This window comes from Sorghum bicolor, chromosome 10 (assembly GCF_000003195.3).
Source record: "Sorghum bicolor cultivar BTx623 chromosome 10, Sorghum_bicolor_NCBIv3, whole genome shotgun sequence".
NCBI classification, from domain to species: domain Eukaryota; kingdom Viridiplantae; phylum Streptophyta; class Magnoliopsida; order Poales; family Poaceae; genus Sorghum; species Sorghum bicolor.
In genome coordinates, this window is record NC_012879.2 from 60124441 (window position 1) to 60145644 (window position 21204).

The 21204-nt window shown below is 42.5% G+C and overlaps 4 protein-coding genes across 4 annotated transcripts; 1 reads left to right on the plus strand and 3 right to left on the minus strand.

The window, feature by feature from the left end:
• LOC8064991 lies at positions 3023–5500 on the minus strand. Its single transcript, XM_002438979.2, has 5 exons — positions 5491–5500; positions 4648–4916; positions 4462–4577; positions 4244–4378; positions 3023–3293 (listed from the first exon to the last, which is right to left on the minus strand). The coding sequence occupies exons 1-4, from the start codon at positions 5498–5500 to the stop codon at positions 4249–4251; spliced, it is 525 nt and encodes a 174-aa protein (XP_002439024.2). The 3' UTR covers positions 3023–3293; positions 4244–4248.
• LOC8069191 (probable serine/threonine-protein kinase PBL19) lies at positions 5519–8600 on the minus strand. Its single transcript, XM_002438980.2, has 4 exons — positions 7717–8600; positions 6502–6765; positions 6231–6353; positions 5519–6153 (listed from the first exon to the last, which is right to left on the minus strand). Exons 1-4 carry the CDS (start codon positions 8095–8097, stop codon positions 5734–5736), a joined length of 1188 nt encoding a protein of 395 aa, XP_002439025.1. The 5' UTR covers positions 8098–8600; the 3' UTR covers positions 5519–5733.
• LOC8069192 (novel plant SNARE 11) lies at positions 12015–15826 on the minus strand. Its single transcript, XM_002438981.2, has 10 exons — positions 15375–15826; positions 15029–15121; positions 14423–14516; positions 14277–14314; positions 13998–14086; positions 13750–13829; positions 13486–13542; positions 13297–13389; positions 13148–13222; positions 12015–12417 (listed from the first exon to the last, which is right to left on the minus strand). The coding sequence occupies exons 1-10, from the start codon at positions 15446–15448 to the stop codon at positions 12340–12342; spliced, it is 771 nt and encodes a 256-aa protein (XP_002439026.1). The 5' UTR covers positions 15449–15826; the 3' UTR covers positions 12015–12339.
• On the plus strand, positions 19480–20606 carry LOC8069193. The gene has a single exon (XM_002437548.2). The coding sequence runs from the start codon at positions 19614–19616 to the stop codon at positions 20178–20180; it is 567 nt and encodes a 188-aa protein (XP_002437593.1). The 5' UTR covers positions 19480–19613; the 3' UTR covers positions 20181–20606.

Here is a 21204-nt window from a genome sequence, read left to right on the forward strand (position 1 = left end):
AACAAAAACAAATAACTCTGCACCCAACTAGGATCAGGATAAAACATGCTGGAAACAAAAGGGTAGCTATTCTCTGTAGCAATCTGATCCTTTCTGACCCTGTTTCCTGTTTAAGTTCAACTCAGTCAGAGTGGTAGCTTTCAGGCAAGCCAAACTGTCTGGTTTTGTTGAAAAAGTGCACCTGAATGAATTATCCGAGAAGCATAAAACAACATGAGTTTTCTGTAGTCAGGATAACCCAATATGGCCCCTTTTCCTAGAAATGTTGATTTGAGTCAGAATCACTATAATAGCACCTCAACACGGTATCACTCCATATTGTGCTTCCTATTTCTAGCACATAATATTTGTATCTGCAAATACCAGATTTGGAAGAAAAAAGTTTGAAAGGAATTTATTTTTTCCATAAAGTTCATCAGGAATTGATGTTTTCCATATGGGCCTAGCAGATTTCATTACAGGACAGCAAAAGAATGGGCACCCGTTCACTTTCAAAATGTAGTCCTATGCAAAAAACTAACGACCAGGAGCAGAACTCATGTATTTAAACTACCTTTTTCTAATATAATGATACACGCACTCGTGCGTATTGAAAAAAAAATGGGCACCCATGTTTAAGACAGCTCAGCATGAAAGACACCAAAACACAAATAAGCATCAATTAAAACGAAACATCCAAGCTCAGACCAGCCCAGCTACTACATAGAACTAATTGCCAAGAATGAATTATTGTGCTGAGGTCCAAAGGCATCTGCGACACGTAAACAGAAAACAAAAAGTTATATACCCAAAATATCTATCAACATACAGATGCTGTGTTCACAGTTCCATACTCGAGTCATTCTTGCTTGTGCAAGCAATCACAAACAGTAGACTTGAAAAAACAGAAAATAGGCACCATGGGTATCTTCAGGTTTTCAAGAAGCGGTCATGATAAAAGCTCATCAGAAAATATATACTCATTATCCCTTCTCTACCACAGAAAATTCTGTGAGAATCCCAATAGGTTCATAGGATTTTCAAAGGATTCTTTCTAAAAAAAAAGTAAAAAGGAACACAGATCACTAGCAAAGTAGCAATCCTTCCAATAATCCCCCAATACCACCCCTCATCCCCATAAAACTATCATATTGAGAGAGATATACTCCCTCCATTTATGATTTAGAGGTTGTTTATGATATGATTGTGCATACCAAGAAGTGATTAATTAGTATAGAGTTTTTTCCTATTTACCCTTATTAAATAGGACTGTGGGACACCAAAGGGATTCGGCTCGATTGGTTGTTGCAGCGTCTCCCGAGGCGGCTGAGACTGAAGCTCTCAAGCTCGAGTCGACGACCTCTAAGGGTCCCTTTGGTTGGACTTTTGAACCTGCTTTTGCTTTTGTAAAAGCCAAAAGTCAACCAAAGGGCCCAAAAGCCACAAGTGCTTTTCCCCAAAAGCAGCTTTTCTCGTAGTACAAATCCAAAAGCACCTCACCCCCCTGCTTTCACTGACTTTTGGGATCCGTTCAGTTTTTTTTCCAAAAGCCACGAGTGACCAACCAAATGACTTTTGGGTTTCTCAAAGCCCACATCCCACAGCAGTTTTTCAAAAGCTCAAAGCTCACAGTAGCTTTTCCAAAAGTCACAGCCCAACCAAATACACCCTAAATCCTATATGGAGGGAGTACTACTTTTTCTTCTCCAACAGTCTCTCAATATCTCTTCCTTTTTTGTGGCCACTAATATTTCTCTCATCTTTCCTCAAAGAAAAGAGAAGATACAACTCCCCCAATACCATGGGGACAATACCAACTATCATTTTTCGGTCATATTTTCTCTTACACTTTTATGGGACCCACCTTTCATATGAGTAGACTATCTCCAATAGGTGACCCACCCATATGGGCACCCAAACCCAAAATGGGTAGCAAGAGACCCAAAATCATCCTCCAATAGAGTACATATATAGGAGACCCATTTTGGGTTGCCTGAGAGGCACTAGTGCACAACCCAAATATTGATATCCTCACTCCTAGAAACTCATTTGCAGAAAGGATTCTATTTTGGGTCTTGTTGTTGGAGAATATATCGAATGAGTATTGAACCTTTTACCTGTAGTACTACTCAAACGTTGAATGAGTCTTGTATTTTGGGTATTGTTGTTGGAGATAAAGATATATTAGGGTACTGCTGCAGCATCTCCCCCTATAAATTAAGAAATTGATATTAGGCTACTCCAATATTATCCTATTGAGAGTTGTACCGGGAACTGTCGAAGATGCTCTTGCCCTGTTTTTACTCCTGTCCATAAAGTCAAGAATGGAATCTTTTGGGCAATTCAAGCTGCTTGATTTTATTCAAAAACTGCACCAAATCAAATTATCTGAAGATCCAATAACTCGGCCTTGTTTAGTTCCTCACACAAAAACTTTTCACTTATCCCGTCGAATCTTTCAACACATGCATGAAGCATTAAATGTAAATGACAAATAAAAACATTGTTGGCTGATAAAAAAAAAGTATAGTTTATAAGACAAGCGAACGAAGTACAATTGCACAGTTTGGTTGTAAATCGTGAGACGAACTTTTTAAGCCTAATTAGTCCATGATTAGTCATAATTGCTACAATAACCAACATATGCTAATGGTGAATTAATTAAGTTTAATAAATTTGTCTCACAATTTTCAGACGAGTTATGTAATTTCTTTTTTGATTAGTCTACGTTTAATGCTTCAAATGTGCGCCGATATATCCGACGTAACACCCAAAAGTTGTCTGCCGACTTGTGTGTCTAGTGCGAAATTATAAGAGAGGATTTGTGTTGCCCTTTCAAACAGTTCAGACCACCTTGTCCGAGGGTTCAGAAGTTTGTGTTGGAGAAGTGTAGGAAATGTAATCTTGCTTGGGTTGGCTTAAACAAGGTTGCTCCTCTACAGCCTGATGAGATGGAGTTTCTACTCGGCTTTCCAAAGGATCACACCAGAGGTGTCAGCAGGACAGAGAGGTCATGCCAGATTTGGCTTGGCTGAAAAAGTCAGAGAACAAAGTCCTGTTCGCTAATTTATTGTGAGAGAAACACTGTTGAATGACTGATAGATTCGGATGATAACTGGCTGTCACGCCACATATCAAATGATATCATCTCTCGTTTCTTTGAATTCAAAAGGCAGTCTCCCTAAAACAGAAACCTACAAAATATAGGTCGGGCTGCTTTGGCCTTCCTCTAACAATATTTCTCCTTGTTGAACACTTCTAATAGCTAACCAGATTAGTTCTACATTCTTGTTCTTCGCATTGCAGACCTGGACCTGCAGTAGGGGGTGGAAATCACCATGTAAGTCCCCATGTAAACTCTTATTGACTCGGTTGGCGGTTGACATGTGTTATTTGTGCCAGAAAGAGAGGAAAAAAAACATCATGGTTACATGAATAAGACTGAACAGAACAATCATATAATGAACAATCAGTGATTTCTAGGACTAGGACATTCGCTGTGCTAACACCAGTGCCACAAGGATCATCATCACCAGCCATCTTACTACCTTAATTTTAGTTCTTTGGCTACCGTACATGTTGTTTAGAAGTTTGAGGGTTTGTGACCCCCATGGGCCATAGCTCCAATTATTCCCATGCTTTCCCTAACAATAATGTCCAGCCAGATTAAAATTTTCATGTATGCAACATTGTCCACAAAGTCTAGCTTTTTGGTCCAAGATAAAAGACAATGTAATCGTTACTGCCACTGGTCTCCCACCATCCTCAGTCCATGAAAATTATACCAGACAACTAGCTAGAATTAGTGTGAGATTATATCAATTGGTTCTGAATAGGCAATGTGGCAGTGAATCCTGCCTGCCATGGCTTCAAAACAGGGCAATAAGCCAGCCAGAGATTTGCTTCCAGGGACCTCACTAGATTGTCTAGGCATGATATTATAATAATAAGCATGCCCATCTCAAAGAGTAAAATGAAATGATGTGTCCTCATCGACACATATTATTGAAAACAAAACAAGCACATTACGAAGGAAAAAGGCATCTTTGGCTTGTTTCTTCAGTCTTGTGCAGTAGGCGAGTTGTGTTTTCCAGTCTAAAAATTGATGTTCAATCTGTACACTCGTTAACACATTATGGTGTGTGTGGGGTGGGGGGATCACATCTCCAAGACTAGTTATTCCATCTACTACCTAGAAGGATCCACAAGACAAGGTTAAGCACATTTAGATTTAGCACAGAAAAAGAGGAACAAAATACCATACCCCCACTATGGCTTGGGATGAGCATCAGTATCCGAGGAAGCGGCAGCAGTGGTGGTGGGCTTGTTGCTGCGGAGGTCGTCTATGATGCCACCAAGCTCACGCCGCGCGGACTCCCTTCCAAACATGAAGCCATACCTGCAACACAAGAGGCATGTCGCGGGAGATCTAGAATGCTCCGAACGAACAAGAATCATCAGGATGGGAGATTGCGGGGGTACCAGAAGGAGACGGCGGAGAAGACTCCCGCAGCTGCCACCGTCTCAAGCAGGGTCAGCTTCTTCGCCTGCATCGCCCGCTGAGAATTGGGAAAGATGGGAGTCGGGTCAGCCGCTAGCTGCGCGGTCCACAAATTCAGTAAGGAGGTTGCATAGAAGACCCGAGATAGAAAGGCCGAGCGAGCTCACCTCCGTTTTGCTGTGCCACCGCGAGGTGTAGTTGGGGAAGACGAGGCGACCGAAGGCGGCGATGGTTGGGGAAGGAGAGGGACGGAGGATTGGAGGAAGGCTGCCACCTACCGGTGCCGGCACGAGACGACCTTCGCCGGCAAGGTAGCAGCAGATCGGGGAGGTGCCGGCGGCGGCCGACGAAGGCTTGCGGACTTGCAGTTCTAGCCGAGCCCACGGCCCATGGGATGGAGAGCGACTAGGATGAATGGTTGGGCTGAGCCTTTGGGCTTTTTATTTACTGGCATTTTCGTAGATGGGGAGTTTAAGTAGTATCTACTATCAAGTTCCACTCCGCAAAATATCTATGGATTGATTTTTGAAGACTCACGTCCACTGGACAAAACACAGAAGAGTATTTTTTTTTCTGTTCTAAATTTAAAGTCATTGACTTGTCTAGTTACATAGTTTTTTTCTTAAATTTATGTAATGTCTACATATATAGTAAAAATTATATATCTATGAAATCAAAATTAGATTTATAACTGAATGAAGAGAGTACATGATATGACACTAACACTCCATAACCATTTTTCCGTTCCACTCGAGATGAGAGAGTCCCTAATGAGTTCTCCTAAATCAAAAAAATTTAAGTTTGATTAATTTTATATGAAAGATACTAACATCTATCATAGCAAAATAATATATATGAAAACGTAATTACTATTGTATCTAACTATAATAATTTTGTGTTACACATATTAGCATTGTTTATAAGTTTTAAAAATTGATTAAAGATAAGTCCAGAAGTTGGTTTCAAAAAATTGGCTAAGGAGTAACAGTTAGCACACACCAGACTCATACCACTCCTCATGCACGTCTGCAACACACGTTGGGTATGAGAATTCTTGCTGAATTTTCATTTGCGTATTGAAATCACAAATTCACAATCGATCTTCACATGTAGTATAGCCTGTTCAGAGAATTGTTCTTTTCTCCTGCTGTATATACCTCCTATACACACAAACTTCGGAATTTGGAAGACAGCCGGAGGAGGGCCAGAACGGGACGCCGGAGTGTATTCCGGCAACACTCCCGCCGCCACTGTCACCTCTTCGTCGGCAGTCTGCCGTCGCCTCCTTTCTTTTTGTCAGCGGCCAGCGGCGGTGGCGGCTCCATCTGCAGCACCCGTTCGAGCTCCTCGACGACGTCCCTCATCGACGGCCGCTCCTTGGGGTTCTTGCCAAGGCAGCGGTCAGCGAGTCTGGCCACCTCGCGCGCGGCAGCCAGCGGGTACCGGCCGCCCAGCCGCGGGTCCATGATGGCCCGGAACCCAGCACTGTCCGGCGGGTGCTGCCGCACCCACCCCAGCAGCTTCTGCTCCTCCGCGGGGCGGCTGCGCTCCAGCGACCGCCGCCCCGTCAGGATCTCGTACAGCACCACGCCGAAGCTCCACACGTCGCTCTTTGCCGTCAAGTGCCCTGTCTCGATGTAGTCTGGCGCCGCGTACCCGTGCGTTCCCACCACCTGAGCCATCACAGCCAGTCAGTTCAGAGCTTCAGATGCGAGCACACAATGCAAGAAGAAAAATCATGAGCACGCACCGCGGTGGAGACGTGTGTTTTCCCTTCGGTTGGACCCTCCCTTGCCAGGCCAAAATCCGACAGTTTTGGCTTGAATTCGGCGTCTAGAAGGATGTTGGACGCTTTGAAATCCCTGTAGATCACCTGCCACACCAAAAGACTGGATCAGATCTTGACCACTTATTACACAATCTCGGTATTCTTCAAAATTTTTGAAGACAAATTCAGCTAAAAAGTTGTGTGCATGGTTAACGTGGTTTGGTTCAGAGTTCAAAGTTTCAGAGAGAGCGACCTGAACTTCAGGCACTCCTTCATGGAGGTAATCCAGACCCCGTGCAGCACCGATCATGATCTGCAGCCTCTGTCTCCATGAAAGGGGAGGATGTGCTCGGTTGAACAGGTGGTCATCCAAACTCTTGTTGGGCATGAACTCGTAGACCAGCAGCCTGTGCTTGCTTGCTTCTGAATCCACTGCGCAATAGCCGATCAGCTTTACGAGATTCGGGTGCTCAAGAACACCAAGGAATTGGACTTCAGCAAGCCATTGCTTGTGCCCCTGAAATCAGATTATTTAAAAGAAACTCATTAAGTGTTATATTCCTTAAAAATAAATAAGTACAGTATATCTAGTGAACTGCTATTTATTCATTTAAAATAAATAAGCACACTTATTAAGGAACACAGGTCAATACTTGAGATTTGCATGAAACTGCTTTCATATATTTATACTTGTGTTTGTGTATAGTATAATTGAAACGTTCAGGAAATTCTCTTTGTGTCCTTGTATCTAATTATTGGTGTGATCAGACGTTCAGGAAATTCTCTTTGTGTCCTTGTATCTAATTATTGGTGTGATCAGACTTGCAGCAATGTTTATATCGTGACGCTGATCATAGGTTGACTTATGATGCCATCTTGACTAATATTCACATGGTCCAATCTACGATTCCCATTGATAATGACATGTGTGGATGTCCTTGTCCAGTTGGTTGGACCGATATTCTCTTTGAAGCTATCCAAGCAAATATTTATGTGTTTAAGATTGTCATCAAGCTCAAGTTATCTAATGGCTTCACTGCAAACCAACAACCTTCTGAGTTTGATTTTAGGTTTAGATCCATATCAGGGGACAAAGGCAGTTTGTGGCTTTGTGCACCCACCAGCAATAATGATTTAGTAAAATCGCGTAATGTTCATACACCAGATATGACAAATCCACGGAGTTTGGCCACTGTGGACAAGAGGTCCTGAGAAATTTCAGCCAATATAATAATATTATACATCTCTTGTAGAGTGAAAAATCTGATAAACCTACCACTACCAATTCTCTTTTAAATGCTAAGTTGCAAATTACTCTGTAAATTTGTAGGGCTCCACGAATTCGCAGCTTTGCTAAGTGTGGTTAAGAAGTCCGATTAATCCGCACCAGAAAAATTCGCGCTTTCTGATGAACAACCTTTGACATGGCATGAGAAATTTTAAGCAGCCCAAATAATGCAGAGCAGACCTGGAGGCTGCGCTGGTTGAGGCGCTTGACGGCGAGCACGACGCGGGCGCCGGAGGCGGAGCGGAAGAAGGCGCGGTAGACGGAGCCGAAGCCGCCCTCGCCGAGCTTGAGCGCGCGGCTGAAGCCGTTGGTGGCGCTGCCGAGCTCGTCGAGGTCGAACACCCGGAGCCGCTGCGCGCCCCGCTCCTCCGACAGCTCCTGGATGGTCCGCGTGGGCGTGGACGCCGCCGACGCCTTGGTCTTGCTGTGCACGCCGCCGGAAGAGGAGGGAGAGGAGGACGACGACGACGCCGGGGCCGACTTGGCCGCCGGCGTCCGGGCGCCGGACCGCGGGTGCTGGGATTTGGACCCGCCGCCGCTCCTGAACGTGAAGCACCCCATTCGACGACGAGGCCGGCGGCCGGGCGGGGCGTGCACTGCAGCGCCTGCCGGTAGAACTTTGAGGCGGAGGAGGGAGGCACGCGGACGGACGGATTTGTTGGAAGAGAAATTGGCAGACGCGTCGCTGTAGTGTGCCCGGTTGGGATTGGAATTGGTTGGGGAATTGACCGTGAAGACGAAAGATGACGAACAAGTGTGGTGTGGAGAAAAGAGAGGATTTCGTGGGGGGGGAGAGGAAGTGAGGAGCTGTCTCAAATGGTGTGGGTTCCCATGGAGAAAGGAAGAAGAAGAAGATGTCGATTGAAGCAGGGATGAGGATGGAGACTGGAGAGCAAGTGAGGGAAGGAAGCGGCGGCCCGCGAGGTGAGAGATGAGAGGGGAGGAGGAGGAGGTTTGGACCGGACGGGAAGAAACAAGAAAGAGGCCCGCCGCCCGCGGCCTTGACGAAGGCAGCGCCGGTGCCCGGCAGGTGCAAGGAAATGAGCGAGCTCGCAGTCCACGCACACACGTGGTGGCACTGGTGCTGGTAAAATAGGGTGACGGCGACGGCGATGGCAGTGCGCGCTGTGAATCGGCTGAGGACGGACGCGAGCGCGGAGCCGCGGAGGGAACAAGGAAGGGCCGTCAAGTAAGGCCTTGTTTAGTTCACATTAAAATCCAAAAAGTTTTCAAGATTCCCCGTCACATCGAATCTTGCGGTACATGTATAAAACATTAAATATAGACAAAAACAAAAACTAATTACACAGTTTATCTGTAAATTACGAGACAAATCTTTTGATTCTAGTTAGTTTATGACTGGACAATATTTGTTATATAAAAATGAAAATGCTACAGTAGCGAAATCCTAAATTTTTTTCCGAACTAAACAAGGCCTAAATAAAATAAAATAGGGTGACGTCGACTTGGCGCGCGCCACCGGCCACCTGTCCAACCCCCAACGCCCACATTCCCCAGACCCAAAACCAAAAGGCTCGTGCCTCAGCAACCGCCCTGCTCCGGTCTCATCAGATCAGGATTATTTTTTAAAGTTCAACCAAATACTATCGGTCTCGGAAGTATGAAAATTTTGATTTCTGAAGATTCGAACAATATCAGAATTGACTAGGTTTACAAAAGATTGTCTCAGCAGTTTATAATTCAAATATATTTGTTATGATATAATATTACATGATTTAATCTAACATATTATTACCTACCATAAATAGTGTTATATTTTATAGACATTTGATCTACTCCCTTCATCCCAAATTATAAGGTATTTTAAAAATCTTGAAAAGTCAATGCATCTCAAGTTTGATCACAATTATATAATAAATTATAAAAATTTATGAGATGAACTAGATATACTATAAAAATATAATTAACGAAGAATCCAATAATATTTAGTTGGTATCATAAATGTTATTATATAATTTTGGTCAAATTTGAAATATTTTGACTCTCCAAGATTCTTGAAATGTCTTATAATTTGGGATAGAGGAAGTACCCTATTTGTCTATTTATCGGAGTCATTTTACTTAAAGAAAATCTTTAAGAATCGAAGTCATCTAAGTTAGGGATCACTATTTTCATCTTTTCCTAAGCACATACGAGTTCTTTTACTCGTCTAGTTAATACAACCATAAGTTTTTCTCCTTAATCAGTGCTTACCATCCTAAAATGGTTTCGATAAATGGACACAAGGAGTATTTAACTTCTTGGTAAACGAGAATTCTATTTCACTTTTGGAACGAAGAAGAATAGAGAGAGAACAGATGAGAGCACCTTTTTGGCCTTGTTTAGTTCCAAAAAAATTGCAAAAACTTTTAGATTTCTCGTCAAATTGAACTTTGCGGCACATATATGGAGCATTAAATATAGATAAAAGAAATAATTAATTGCACAATTTACTTATAATTTGAGAGACGAATCTTTTGAGCCTAGTTAGTCCATAATTGGACAATATTTTCCAATTTTTTTTTGAACTAAGGCCTTGTTTAGTTCACGCAAAAAATCAAAAACTTTTTAAGATTCTCTGTCATATCAAATCTTACGGCATATGTATGGAGCATTAAATATAGACAAAAATAAAAACTAATTATACAGTTTGTCTGTAAATCATGAGATGAATATTTTGAACCTAATTAATCTATAATTAGATAATATTTATCAAAAAAAATAAAAATACTATAATACCAAAATTCAAAATATCTTTAGAACTAAACAAGATCTAAACAAGGCCAACTTGAAAGCCGTATATATCTTTAGGCCTTGTTTAGTTGCCAGAAAATTTTACAAAATTTTTCACATTCACCGTCACATCGAATCTTTAGACGCATGCATAGAGTATTAAATATAGACGAAAATAAAAACTAATTGCACATTTTGGTCGGAATTGACGAGACGAATCTTTTGAGCCTAGTTAGTCTATAATTGGACAATATTTGTCAAATACAAACGAAAATGATACGGTGTCGATTTTCTAAAAATTTTCGGAACTAAACAAGATGCTGGTGGGTGGTGGTTGCGTCGCCGTCACAGCAGCAGCTGCAGCACATGGGTCCATCAAAAGCCCGCAGGAATCACGAATCAGGATGCAGGTGTCGGTAAAACCCACACTGCACGGACGGGACGGCCCCCACTCGCTGACGCCGCTGCTGACCTCGGCGGCAGCACAGTCATTGCTGGTTGACCGTGGACACGACGACATGCTTCTTCTTGTTCATGCCCCGCTAGCCCCACCCACCCGATGAGGTGGGACCATTGGCCAGACGTGTCACAATCAGTCAGAATCCAGAGCAAGTGGTCAACTGTGTGAGTTCGTACCAGAACCAGCAACAAAACACACAATCATCGTCTCAGTCTCATCTGACCGACCATTCCTTCCAAGCTGCGTGACAGCGTGAGCGTGAGATAACAAGTTTTATTTAGTGACAAGAAAGATTAGATTAGATTAGTAATCGTAGTGGTAATACGATTATTGTCATCAGCAGCAAGTAAAAAGCGGTCCGAGACAGAGAAATTGCTGCCGTCCTTGTTTTTCAGATTCAGACGGTGAAAGAACAACAAGGTGTCATCGATTGACCTGTGGACTGTGGTCTTGGCACTAGTAGAGTACACTGCCGTGCTAAGGACATACACTGACCTGGTGCGTGCGTGCAGGTGCGGTGCATGGTGACGGTGGTAGGTTCCATTCCATCGTGGACGACGACGACTGAGCTGTGACCTGTCGCACGCCATGATCATGACTCTGAGTGTGTGCTTGCTAAATGCTAATGCATGCTGTGGAAACTTTGCACCGGTGAGTGGTGACCATGCATGCCATGCATGGTGACTGAATTCTCTCATCAAGGGTTGTGGTGCTACGTTCACGTCCTACTGTCCTTGGGCCTTGTTCTGATTCCTCCCTCTGTTTATTGATGAACAGACGCTAATAATTCACACGCTTGAGCTTATCATTCAGCAGTGTTTTTTTTCTCACAACAAATTAGTCAACAATATTTTCTGTGATGGTTTATCATACCTTCTCAGTTCTCACCTTACAACTTTTATACATTACTCCAAGTCCAACACTGTACGTATGACCAAGAATTTGCCAGGTGCTGCCAACCAAAACTGGAGGTTATGCCACGACTGAAAAGATTGCTTACACATCTAGAAAGCTTCTTCACATAGAAGTGACTTGGTCGGCGGCTCAGTGCATGCTTTTGACATCGCAGTCAATATAAAAAAGCATGCTTTTACATAGAAAAGGGGACACAATCATAAGGGTAAGAATTTTTGCCGGGAAGAAAGAGGGATCATGGAAAAGCCACCTTAATCAAATCTCTAGTGCAAGACAAAAACCATCATGGTTGATCTTGAGGCCAACTACTACATCACTAATCTCAATTAATAGATAGTGTCAAACGGTATGCTTCAAGTAAATAAGTATATGCATTCAAAAGTTGCGGTTCAAGTATGTATTGTATGATGTATGTATATGTTGTGGTTACTATTCTCACTCCGTGATCATCGATAGCTTGTGTACACCTCATGGTTCAAACTGAACACGGTTCAGAGCTGGGTTTTGCAAAACAGGAAGACCAGCTGGAAGAAGATACATGTACTGTGTAGCCAAGGAGTGGATCCCTTGAGATAAGAGTTACAACAAACATGCCACATGATTGGAGCAGCGTTTTACAAGATGTAGATACATCTGGGCCTGCCAAGGCGCCACATCAATTTCTAGTTACACGAAGTATGGAATTCACATGTCCTCTATCGCAACAGCCGCCTGCTGACGGGTGGTGCCAGCCCAGGGATGTCGCGGATGTCCTTGTTGTGTGGGTTCACAATCTGGCAATGTAACAGTATGGACAACATTCGTCAACAGCCAGAATAATAACCAAACAAGACTGAAAATCCTATACATATTTTTCGTTGCCGCCTGTCTTTATGTTCTATTGACTTCCAGCACGCTACTGCCAATGACTTATCTACCTTGAAATCTGCAGGGGTTTATGCGATATCATATCTCCTCACTCGTGGTGTATAAGGTTTCTTTTTCTTCTTCTCTTCTATTTTGAAATAACTCAATGAGGTGTCTAAGGTTCCTGAACTAGTGTGTGCATGATTTTTATCCACAGAGAAGAAACAAAGGTGCTGGTGCACGAATGCTTGGACGGTTTGACAAGCTAGCCCCGGTGTCCCTAAATTTCTTAACTACTGTGTTAATATTTCAGTCACAGCAAAGTGGTGACAGCTATGAGCAACTATTTTGCCCCCTTCATCAGTTCATCTCCCACAAGAACAACATGCCCATTGAGGAAAAAAAATAATTTCCACTGAGTTCTGTAAACTTCACATCAAACCAAAAAGCTTCCCACAAGAACAAAGTGCCCTTTGAGGAGGAATTCAATTTCCACAGGTCTAAACTTCACATCAAACCAAAAGGCCAAAAACCAGTGGTAAAATCATGTAAAGGGGGCTAAGTGTAGGATTCCCAGGCCATTTTAACTGAATCACATCACAATATTGAATAGATCATTGATGAGTATGCAAATCTCTGAAGAAGGTAAGCACTCACCTTAACAATTATTATAGCTATGACTCCAGCAACAATGAGAAAAAGCATGGCCATGATGCATCGATCAGTTGCAACCTATTTTAAATGAGTTGATAATAGATAAGAATATAGTTCACTAATAAACTAAAGAAACTGTGAGATGGATTCACCTGTCTACCGATTTCTTTCACCAATTGAGATGCCTTTTTGATGGAGAAATGAATGGAATCCAGCTCATTAACAACTCTGCTCATTTGTTCTGTCTGATGAAGAAATAACCCAAAATTGCCTTTACCTTTCCTGATTGGACAGCATAATAAAACAATTGGCTTCTTCTGGAAATAAGAAAAGAAACGTACCTGTGCTTTCAGAGCAGCTGCAGTTTCTGTGCCCACATTGATGGTTTCATGGACAGTCTAGAAAATCGACAACAGATCAGCATTAAGAAGCAACGAAGCATGAATACACTGCCGCTGAGAGGGCATGAGCACAGCAATGCCAGCATCTTAGTGGCATAATAAGAAACAAAGATCTTCAAAGAATCACGTGTGATGCAAAAGGAACAGCTATTCCTATGAAAATGATGATATAAGCTCAGATGAAGGTCATGATTAAGTATTAACCTGTTTAGATCGTGCAATAGCTTGATCAGTTTCATCCATTAGTTGATTGCCTTGATCCATTAACTGCTGGTTTGTCATGTCTGAGAAAAAGAAACTGCTCAGTTATCTGAAGAGCTGATCAATAGGTAAACATATCAACCAAAAGGAAATAAGTGTGCCTAATATATTTCTAGCTTTTGAACCTGAAAGAGATCATACTATCACATATTCAGATTAGCAAACTTATAGGGGCAGATGTCGCCACTTACTTGATGCTAACTGGACATTTTCTTCACCAAAGCCATCTTCAACACTTGGCCCATCAAAAAGATCGATTCTCTTATTTTCACTTGCCTGTCTGCAGTCCAAGTGATATTTGCAGTAAGTTACATGATATGTTGCAGAAACTAGAGATGCATTCATCAAATTTTATGAAAAAAAATAGTTCTGATGCAGAATTTAGTAGCATGAGTTCAATTTGTGCAATGTAAAAGCTGAAGTTGGATACATTGTGAGAATGTGGTGTACTGAGACAGGTCAAAACTCACTGTTTCTTAAGAGCAACGTAGGAGTTTAATTCTTTGATCTGCAAAACAAGACACTCTAGTTTAGTGAAAGTTGTTGAATCAGAAAAGGTAAGTGCAATGATTAACACATATGACATCTATCATGCAATCAGTTTTGGCAATAGTACCATCGACTGCTTTCTGTCATGCAACATTTTTGCTGTTGCTGGATCGGTATGCCCAGCCTCATCTTTGCTAACTCGCTCGAAGTCTTTGATGAGCCTGGATACCATCACACAGAAAGAGGAAAATGTCAGCTTTGATGAAATTACTAATATAAATCACCATTTTTCCTTAAAAAGTAAAATACCAATGTTTGGCCTCATTAGGTTAGTTAGCGCCCCATGTTATGAGAATGCTTAAGGACCAGGTTCTCACTTTCATACTCCTGGCCGATGCCTACCCTCAAAATCTTAGTGAGAGTGGCACCGTGGTGATTTGAATTCAGGTTGCCTAGTTAAAGGCTGGTGCAGCTGACCACCCGAGTCCTCCACCCCTCCCTAGTGCACTATGTTTGTCAAGAGATACAGAAACGACTTCTATGGAGAAAACTTATACTGATCTTAGTGTGAGGTAAGCAGCACCAGCACCAGAATGCAACTTATCTACCCATTCCATCAGCATTACTTGCATTTAGCCTTTCGACCTTCTCTGTTTCATGAAGGGGACGATGCTGAAAGCTATATATAGAGTAGTACAGAAAGGGAGTGAAAGAGAATAAGAGATTGAGCAACCTCTTGCAGTCTCGCATCTTATCAGTAAGCTCTTCAAGCTGCCTGCTGCGGCGGTTGGCATCCTTGATCTTCTCCAGCTTCTGGAACCCATTTCTGCAGACACATCAAGCAAAGCATCAGCCAATCACATTTATATGCTACCATTTCTACAGAGATCAAGTAGTAGAACACGCAAGGCTTTTTTTTCTTTTTTTCCTTCCACCCTACAGGTCAACAATCTGGTCTCCAAAGTCCGAACTAGTGCTCCACTACCGAAACCGCAGCAAGCAAACTGAGATCTGGCGACCATGCGTGGGCGACACAAACAAGCTTAATCGCAGCAAGAAGCCGAATGGTGTGAGCTTACTGCAATGCGCGGAGGATGTCGCCGATCTGGCCGTCGATCTCGGCCAGCTCCTCGTTGACCGACGCCAAATCCATGCCCTCGTCCCCTCCCTCCGGGTCAGGACAACTGCACCAGCAACCGAGAAGACCCCACGGGGGAAAGCGAAATCCGAACGGAAAGAAGGATCAGGGTCCCCCCGTCCCCTCGACCTCGACTCCTCGAGCTCTTTGCCAAACCCCACCACAGCCGGATCGAAGGAGCCCCAACCCCAATGCGGGTCCGGCTGGATTTGCCGTGCGCGGATCGAGAGGGCGGGGTGGCGGCTGGCGGCGGCAGGAGTCTCCGGCCGGTCGGAGCGGAGGCACGCCGCGCCTTAGCTCTAGGAGGCTCTCTAGGCTGTTTGTTTGGTTTTGCTTTCGCTTTACGGAGGATCTTCCTCGTTGGATTCACACATCCCTCCCTCCCCTCCTTTGAGTTTGACTCGTCAATGACTAGGTTCTGTTCGTCACTTCGTCAGAGTATATCCTGTCCGTACGATCGTCATCGTGCAGCAAACCAGCTCTGAGTTGGAGTGAACCTGAAGCACCTCATGAAGGGTCATTGCAAACTCCTCCGTTCAAAAAAAAACTTACACCTAATGTTTATTTTAGCTTTTTCGTGTTACAAATTTAACTAGATTTATAAAAAAATACATACAATATTTGTATCTCTAAATAAATTTATTAAAAAACTAGATTCAAAGATATTTCCGATGATATTAAGGGTTTGTTTGGTTCCCCTTGCTAAATTTTAGCTACTCTTAGGTGACTAATGGAACTAAATTATTTTAGCTTCTTTTAGTCAATGTGTTTGGAACTTTAGCTACTAAAGTGACTAAAGTTTAGCTAGCTAAAATTTAGCAAGGGGAACCAAACAGAACCATATGTAGCATAAGTGTTAATATTTTTTAATATATATTTAATCCAAATTGTTTCTTGAGAAACAAGAACGGTAGTTATTTTGGGACGGAAGGAGTAAACGCTGAAATGATAATGACCAGAAAAAAAATGTTGTTGTCCATGTAGACTTGGAAGTTTGAAATTTGAATTCACTATCTACCCAACTCCTCCCTACTCACACGTGGCTTTTCATGACCCTACACAAATGCATATTTTACTTTATCTCCCGTTTTATGAGCTGCAGCGAGCACTTTCTCAAGACATAAAACATCTCTCTCGAGCCTTGCCTTCTTCACTACTGCAAACTCAAACTCTTCCTGATATATCATGGAGTTAGCAATCAGCCTCCATTTGACATCCGAGGCTTACGAAGCTAATAATAACAACATAGATATTGCATTGGGGCAGGTCTTAAGAGAGAGATATTGAAGATGGGGAAATTCAAGCATGTCATCATCATAGAAATGTCGAGATCAATACGTGCTCTTAGAATTGCTATGAGATTCTTGCTCCTATGCATTGAAATTTTATTATCAATGAAGAGGTAAGAGTACTCATGGAAACTATATATATGAATAAACATTAGGTGTAAGTTTTTTGCAACATCAATGAGGATATATAATTGTCCAGAGGAAATGTTTGTTGGCTCTCACATCCCTTTTGTTTTGTGGGTTATTTTGTTAGTTTAAATCTCAAAGTTTTGGTAAATTTTTTATGATGGTGAACATGTGTTATTGCCTTGTTGGAATATATCGGTCCAGCCTAGCATGAACTCCCTCATATCCCTGATTATTTCTTGAGCATTATAGTATAGCTAGTGAACTTGATGCAATTTTTAGTGCCTAAAGCCTAGTAATTTATCCTAATCATTATTTTCCTCTCAATGAGTCTCATAGTAGCCCTTACATCAATATCCACTGTTAGGTCAATCTTCTTTGTAATAGACGAATGACTGTGTTTAGTATGATATCACCTATAAAAACTTCACAAGAACGCACAAGCAACCTTTGTCTAAGTGATATCCTAGTTTTGTTACGAGGTAGGGTATCTTAACATGTTTGAAAAGAAAAACATATATAATACTTAATATAATTGTCATGCAAATATCTTTTGTGATGAATCCGATGATATTTGTATGGATTCATAAATATTGGTATTGTGAGGAAACAATAGTTATATGTTTTATTAAACGTCTATGCACGGTCTCAAAGTTAAAGAAAACATAGGATAGAATCTTTTTAGTGTACATATAATTGATTTGGGCCTCTTTGATTAAATTCTCTTTCAAAGGTAGATTCATTTGGTCACGCTTCTCTAGTGTCGCTACCCACAAAAGTCCATTAAATTCCACATCATTAGCCACCAATACAAACCATGTTGGTTTAGCATATAGCCGTCTGACAACAATTTGATGTTCTTTTAAGTCATAAATGTATCACGCTCTGTAAAATTTAGTTGCGATCATCCATAGTATATCCTATATCCTATATATTATATATACATTCGTAGACAAAGGCCACTAACAATCATTGTTGCTATAAAAGCTGCAACCACAATAAGCCATGTCATATATGTTTCATAGACATTGGATCATCACTAATTTTAAAGATCTATCCATCCATAATATTTACTCTTTCCTGTGTCCACTGCTTCTTTCTCTCAATCATCCACTGACTACACTGCACTCCAACGTGAAACTGTGACAATGGGTACCCAGCAAACCTCACGGTTGTAGCTCGGCAACTGACATGAAACCATAAGGTACAATTGCCTCTTGCGCTTCCTCTCACTCTCGTCCGTGTTCATCAGACAATAAATGCGAACAACTCTTCATCATCTTCCTCCCGTTGTGTATCATTGTCCCTCCATGGCACACAAATTTCTTCGCTGATGGACTTTACACCAAATCACTCTCATAAACAGTCATCTATTTTAAGATCATGAACAGCTTGGTTCCCACTTGTTTTGTATGTTTGGCTAAATACACTTGATATGGTTGGCACAAGGTTCATTGGGCTACTTTTAAAGGACCTTCTCTCCCATTTGCTCAGCCTAGTAGGCAATATGGTGATTTTTTTCTTTATTTTCTATTTTATTTTTTTTCATTGTTTCTTAATGTATAGATCACATGTCATGTAGAACGAGATTGGTCAAAAAACAAAAAAAAACTAAAGCATGTACGAGATGTGTTTATCAAGAGAAATTTCCGAAGGATGTCACTGAGGCCTTGTTTACTTCCACCTAAAAACCCAAATTTTTTTCAAGATTCTCCGTCATATCGAATTTTTAGACGCATGTATAGAGTATTAAATATAGATGAAAATAAAAACTAATTGCACAGTTTGATCAAAATGTATGAGACGAATCTTTTGAGCCTAGCTAGTCCGTGGTTAGATAATAACTACCACAAACAAACGAAAGTGCACAAAATTTTTCTCTTGCCATCTAAACACGGCCTAACCATTAACAGAGTTCACAGGCTACTAACCTTTGTTTCAACAATCTTCTATCCAGTTAAAATGATCTCTAAGGCCTTGTTTAGTTCGCAAAAATTTTCAAGATTCTCCATCACATCGAATCTTTGGTCGCATGTATAGAGCATTAAATATAGACGAAAATAAAAACTAATTGCACAGTTTATCTGTAATTTGTAAGACTCTGTTTAGTTCCCCACCCAAAATTTTTTCATCCATCCCATCGAATCTTTGGACACATGTATGGAACATTAAATATAGATAAAAAAATAAACTAATTACACAGTTTAGTTGAGAATTGAGAGACGAATCTTTTAAGCCTAGTTACTCCATGATTAGCCTTAAGTGCTACAGTAACCCACATATGCTAATGACAGATTAATTATGCTTAATAAATTTGTCTTGCAGTTTCCTGACGAGCTATGTAATTTATTTTTTTATTAGTTTCTAAAAACCCCTCCCGACATCCTTCCGACACATCCGATGTGACACCTAAAAAATTTTCATACTCCATCTAAACAGGGCCTAAGATGAATCTTTTGAGCCTAGTTACTCCGTGATTGGACAATATTTGTCAAATAAAAACGAAAGTGCTACGATAGCCAGCAATTTTTTTCCGAACTAAACAAGGCTTAAATTCTCGCAGCAATGCATGAGAAATTTGCATGGTATCAAAAGCAAGAAGATATTCCGTTGCCATTAAAATCACCGTCTCCATCCACTGGCGCCTGGCGGCTCCGCGGCTGTCGTGGCAGTAGTTGCCAGAGCCGTCGCAGCCACCCAAACCCCATCAACGAAACGGCGCCAATCCAGAGACCGGCGACCCCGACCGCCCGACGAGCTCCACCATGAAGCACCTCGTCCTCCCCTCCCCTCTCCCTCTCCTCCTCCACCGCCCCACCAAGCCCCATCTCCTCCACCCTCGCCGCCGCCTCGTCTCCATCCGGAACGCCGCATCCGGCGGCAGCTCCGGCGAACCCACCCCTGCCGCGGATACGGCCACCGGGACGTCTCCGCCGGCCGGTGCCACTGCCAAGCCCGCCGGCGTCAAGGACCGCCTGAAGGCGAGGAACCAGTCCCGCCGGGTCCAGCTGGACTCCCCACCGCCGGAGGTGGTGGTGGTGCCGAAGAGGAAGCCCGCCGCGTCGTCGTCGTCGTCGTCGTCGTCCCCTGCGCCGAAGAGGAAGGAGAGGCGGAAGGAGTGGGAGGAGATGAGCGTGGGCGAGAAGGCCGCGGAGCTCTATGTCGGGGAGAAGGGCCTTCTCTTCTGGCTCAACAAGTTCGCCTACGCCTCCATCTTCATCATGGTCGGCGCCTGGATCCTGTTCCGCTTCGTCGGCCCCTCGATCGGCCTCTACCAGCTCGACGCCCCGCCGCTGCCGCCCACCGCCGTGTTCGGCGGCGGCTCCCCGTGACGGCACCAGAGCGTCGGCGTCAGAGTCGTTTCTGAGTGGGGTACACTAGGTAGAGCTAGCGTAGCGGACTAATAATAAGGCAAAGATTGAGGAAGAAGAGGACGCGAATTTCGGAGCCAAAAATTGGATCTTTTGCTGGCAATGGCAATGTGGAGTGTAGATGCGCAGTTCTTGGAGCTTCAGAGCATGACACTGCTGAATTCCGGGTTTATCTGTGCAAACATGTTTGGTTTTGTATAGGCAAGCAATTCATTTCGGTATGCTCTTCAATTGAGTTTGAGAAGCTGAGATTAAGAGGCCATGCTGCAGCCGTTTCTTGTAATGAAGACAGAAATTTTCAGAACAGAATTTGAGTTCAAAAGACCATTGGGCAGGAAATGGACAACAAGATGTAATTTCTATTTGTACGTCTCCTATGCAAATCTCTGAATTCTTCCATGCTAACACAACAACCTAACAATCACTGGTCAGTATTTTTTTCCCCCGCACCGCACGTATTTCATTAAGAGGGGCACTCACTGATCAGTATGACATCAGCGCTTTCATATATAGCATCTATAAGCAGCAGTGACTGCTAACTTCTTAGTCAGAACAACAAAGACATACTGTCATACTCCATCACTATGCTTATTCAGAACAAAGCTATACTCCATCAGTTCAGTTGGAGTCAGGTCACAACTCACAGCACAGAGGTTGGTCTACAACTCTACATAAGCAAATCTGCAAATGCTCAACTAGATGTAATCTCTGAATCCTTCCATGCTAACACCACACCCTAACACTCAGGCCTTGTTTAGTTCCGAAAAGCGAAAAGTTTTCGGTACTGTAGCACTTTCGTTTGTTTGTGACAAATATTATCTAATCATGGACTAACTAGGATCAAAAGATTCGTCTCGTGATTTACAGCTAAACTGTGTAATTAGTTTTTGTTTTCGTCTATATTTAATGTTTCATGCATGTGCCACAAGATTCGATGTGACGGGGAATCTTGAAAACTTTTTGGTTTTCAGGTTGAACTAAACAA